This window comes from Crocodylus porosus, unplaced genomic scaffold, assembly GCF_001723895.1.
Source record: "Crocodylus porosus isolate Cpor-Errol unplaced genomic scaffold, CroPor_comp1, whole genome shotgun sequence".
NCBI classification, from domain to species: domain Eukaryota; kingdom Metazoa; phylum Chordata; order Crocodylia; family Crocodylidae; genus Crocodylus; species Crocodylus porosus.
Window position 1 is genome coordinate 86,490,962 of NW_017728886.1, and position 4,825 is coordinate 86,495,786.

The window sequence follows — 4,825 nt, forward strand, 5'->3', positions numbered from 1 at the left end:
GTGTCTGGGGGGCTTCGGGGGAGTGGGGTCGCAGCGGGCTTCACCCGCGCGTCTCTCACCGCTCCAGAGCCTACCTGAGTGGTTTTTTTTTTTGTTTGTTTGTTTGTTTTTTTGGGTTTTTTTTCCCCTGACTGGCGGGCCCTTTTAAACTACGCGCATGCGCAGTGGGCCTGCCGTCGGGGAACGCTGGCTTCTCCCTTCATGACCATAAAAGTTATTGAGAATACTGTACCCAGTTGTCCTGTCTTTGAATTGTGCAGAGATTGTTCCCTAGAACGCAATAAGAAGCCTTCCTACAACTTTAGGTGCCTGGATACCAAACCTGGGTAGCCGCGACTGGCTTGTCCATGGGACACAGGGGCGGGGAGGAGGGGCAGTTCCTGTCATTGCATGTACCCCTTGAGGGAGGAATGGGGGCACGTGCTTCCCAGATCTGCATGTGGGGCGAGGAAGGGCTGCTGCTGTAGGCTGGGGCTACACTGGGCTCTTCCTAGTCGGGGGACTAGGCTGGGGCTGCACTTGGGGCAGGCTGTGGTGGTGCTGGGAGGGGGAGTTTTCAGGGAGGGAGCTTTGGCAAATTTTGGGATAGCTGTAGCCCACCCCACAGACCCCCCTCTCAGCGCCACCGCCACCCACCTTCAGCACAGCCCTGACCCAAACCCCTGCCAGGAAGAGCCCAGCACAGCCTACCCTTGCCCCACATACAGATCTGGGAGGTACGTCCCCCCCTCCATGCTTCCCCTGGGGTGTGCACCCCACCAAACAAGCCGCTCACAGCTCTATCCCATGCCCCACCCCAGTCCAGCAGCGCCTGTCCCAGCCCAACTCCCACCCTCACCATGGAGGGGCCTCGATCTGCCCCCCTACACCCCTTCCCTCCCCCTCCACAGACTTACAGCCTGGATGCTGCTTTCCAAGCTGCCGGCTGTACTCCTGGCCACATGCATGCTGCAGCTCAGCACATGCACGTGGAATTTATCGGCAACATTATTGGCAACATCAGCCAAAAAAGCTGAATGGGATAATGTCAATTTTCCTTTTATCTGTGCCGATATAAAATGGACTGATGCATCAGTGCACCTCTATTGTGCACCCCTCCTGCTACTGCATTCAGCTACTTTTAAAATCTATAGCTCTTGGGGATCCACATGCTAAACATTTCAAGTCAATAATGTTTAATGTTTAACAATCAATATTCATTGGCAAGAATAAAAAGGAAGTGTATCAATTTGATTCTGGAAAGTTTCCAAAAACAAGAGCCCATTTTTATGGACATGATCCAAGGAAAATTACAGCCCATTATTTCACACCTACTGTATTATCAGTGTTTTAAGGGAAGCAATTCTCTTCTGGTAAAATTAAGCCTATTCCTGCAAATATGTTCAGGAAAGATTTCATTGAGGCATCTTGTTTTAACTTCACTTAAATCAGGATGCAGGCAAATGCAGATAAATTTAATTTTGGTTTAATGAAAGTAGAATTTGCAAGTCCATGTTAGCAGGAAAATGATATTTTTTTTAGGTTTATAAAAAGAAACCCCAATTTTAATTTATTTCCTTTTCCCACTAAACTAAATTAAGATCATGTTAAATTCAAAGACTAGAGAGTTGGGAGATTACCACTGAAAAGCAAGGCCTACATGTATGGTCCTTTAATATACTAGATTTACGTATGTAATCATACAACCTTACATACAACCTTACATACTTCCCATATAAAAAGTTCGGTCAATGGCCAAAGATACAAAAACCATTCAATAAACCATTTAAAATGATCTCCACAAAATCCTTATTTCAGTTCTGTGCTTATCATTTTGTAATGGAGGAAGAAAGGACAACAATATTTTGACGTTTTTCTCAAAACGTAATTCCGAAACCATGCACAGCTGAAAGATTATCTGGAGAATCCTAGCAGTACCTTATGTGCATTCAGATAGTTTATTTATGGTATGGTGTAAAAAAAACAACCCAAAGCAACTCATACGTTCTCCAGTTCAAATAAGCTCCACCATGCTCTGGTTCCCCCAAATTCTGGAGATTATAGCATGCACCTCCTCAGCTGAAAGCATCCAATACTGCATCTCTATTACTTCTAGAAGTGAATGCTGTGTACTTCCATGTCCCTTGTCACCTTTCCAGCTGACTGTGTAAGGCTGGCAGGAAAATAAATATGCAGATACTTGCATGTAATTATCACTAAGCTCTTATCTTCTCTCCGCGAGATAGAATTACAAAACATCATTGCCACTGTACTTTGGCATAACATAGAAGTTTATCAACTTAAGCAAAAATAAGTGATTAGACACAAATTTACAAGAGTTCAATTTTTTTTAAATTCCAAGAAAAACAAAGTAAGACTTCAAAAGCCATGTGAAATGATCTGGTAAAAAAGAAATTGCAAAACTGCAACCACTGTAAGCATTTCCCAACTTAATCAACATTGCTATAAGTGAAGGCAATATCCAAAGAAAAATAATCTTTATCATAATTATACCTCACATATTTTTGATTAACAAATCTGTAGCAAAATCCTATTATATCCATGTCTACTCTACAGAGGTCTCTCATTCTCTAAATTGTTAAGTCTGAGTTCTGAAAGAATGACTTTAAAATAATTCTAGAACTTTGTAGGATTCAAAACCCCCCAACAAATAGAACTTAAGAAATGTTGTATTGGCTCAAGATCAATGGCCACTGTCTAGAGTATCCTGTCTGTAGACAGTGGCAGAAGTGGATGCTATACATGGACAGCTTTGAACTGAAGAGCTCTGGAGTGATCTATCCCCTATTCCTTAGGCTCCCTGGCATCCAACACTTATTGGGTTAAGAGATGCTAGAGGACATATCTCCAAACAACCTGTTCAATAGCTATTAACAGATCTATCATCCATGAACTCATACAGTCCCTTTTTGAACCTGGCTATGCTGTTTGCCTCCACCACCTCCTGTGACAACAAATTTCATAAGTCAACTACATGTTGTGTAAAAAAAAACTTTTTCTTGTTAATTTTTGACTTGTTACCTACTAATTTCAGCAGTTGCCCTCTAGATCTAATACATGAGACTTCAAGAACAAGTTTCCTATTCACTTGATCCACATGATTTTATAGACCTCTATCATATCCTAATTCAATTAAAAATGCTGAGTATGATTTGCATTTCTACTGAACATTATAAAAGTTTTTAAAAGTTAATTTTAGTGGAATAAATTATATGAATTTTGAAATTTACCTCAGCCCTGCATCTTCATAATGGGGATGATTTACAATAGGACGAAGCGTAGACAACTTGATACTTGCCATTGTAGGCATTGCTCCTGCAAAAACAGCATCTGAAACATACAGATTTAAAAGAAGAATAAAGTAGTAAAAAGTAGTGAGAAAATTTGCATTTTAAATACTCAAGATCATATAATCATAGACCAATATAAGAAAATATACAGAAGAACAGAAAGTTTCTTTTTTGCTTAAGAAATTACTTTGGAAGGGGACAAGTCAAGCTCTTGGGCAATACAGATGCGGGCTGTTGTGGAATAGCCCCCCTTGCGGCCTGTCCTGAGCTTCCATTGTTTATAAGCCTCTTTCTTCTTTCTTAAAAGGACCACAGTTTCCCTATTCAGCCATGAGGGCTTCCCAGCCCTTCTGTTACCTTTTCTCCGCATGGGAATGGACTTACATTAGCAATAGGAATCAAGGACAACAAAGGAATGGACTTCATTTGCACAACATAGGCCCTCTTCCAGTACCCAGGGACTCAGTTTGTAATTCACTATTAGCTCTCAGATCCTTTTACCATACTTTTATCTAGCTAATTATTCCCCATTTTGCATCTGTGTGTTTGAATTCACCTTCCCAAGCATGCAACCTTGATTTATACTTATTAAATTTAATCTTGTTGATTTTGGATCTTCTCTCCAATTTATCAAGAACATTTTGAATTCTGAGTCTGTTTCAAAACTGCTGGCAATTCCTCCTAGTTTAATTTTATCTTAATTTTTTATAATCAGTGGTCTACATTCCACGATTTGAGTCAGTGACAGACAAACTTTTTGCACTGGCAGGCCAGATTGACCCAGGTTGGACCTTAGGGTACCCAAGTTGCTGATGTTACTGCTGCTTCTCCCTGCCACACCACAAACAAGGCTGCCCAACTCCCAACCACAGCATGACAGTGCAGATATAAACCGCTGAGGCTGTAATGTCACCAAAGCCCCACCCCCAGGTTCACAGGCCATGGGTTACTGGTCCCTAATCTAAATCATTAGCAAAAGTGTTGAATAGAATTGAGTAAGATGGACCTCTACAAAATCCCACTTGAAATGCCCTCCCAGTTTGACAGTGAACCATTAAGAACTACCCAATGGTTTTCCAAGCATTTGGTACCTACCTTATGGGTATTTCTAAACCTTGTTTTTCCTATGTTATTTGCAAGAACATCACATGGGACAGTACAAATCCATAAAAATTAGGGGTGCACTGACAAAGATTTTGAGGGCCCAATACCGATAGCAAATTTTTAAGACTTATTGGCTGATACCAATCCAAATTTCCAATACGCAGCCCAGCAGCTTGAAAAGCTGCAGCCAACTGGTAAATTTGTTGTGGTGGAAGGGGAAGGAGGAGAAGGGAAGGGGCATGGGGGGACAGATCAAGGCCCCTGCAGTGAGGGAAGGAGTGGGGCTGGGGCAGGTATTGCCCAGCCAGAGCAAGGTGGGGCGCAGGACACAGCCATGGCTTGTCTGAGGGACAGGGAGTAGGGGGTGGCTCCCACTGCTACCTGCACCCCAGGAGGACATGGGAAGGAGGCGGGGTGCCCAAGTCTGCATG

General features: G+C 42.5%; 1 protein-coding gene across 1 annotated transcript in view; it reads right to left on the minus strand.

Annotated features, from left to right (window-relative positions):
- The window catches only part of DPY19L1 (dpy-19 like 1), an 86,525-nt gene that overhangs the window by 4,550 nt on the left and 77,150 nt on the right, over positions 1–4,825 (minus strand). Inside the window, exon 21 of the mRNA XM_019538528.1 lies at positions 3,231–3,330. Within this exon, the coding sequence (XP_019394073.1) occupies positions 3,231–3,330 (100 nt within the window). The remainder of the gene's footprint in view (positions 1–3,230; positions 3,331–4,825) is intronic.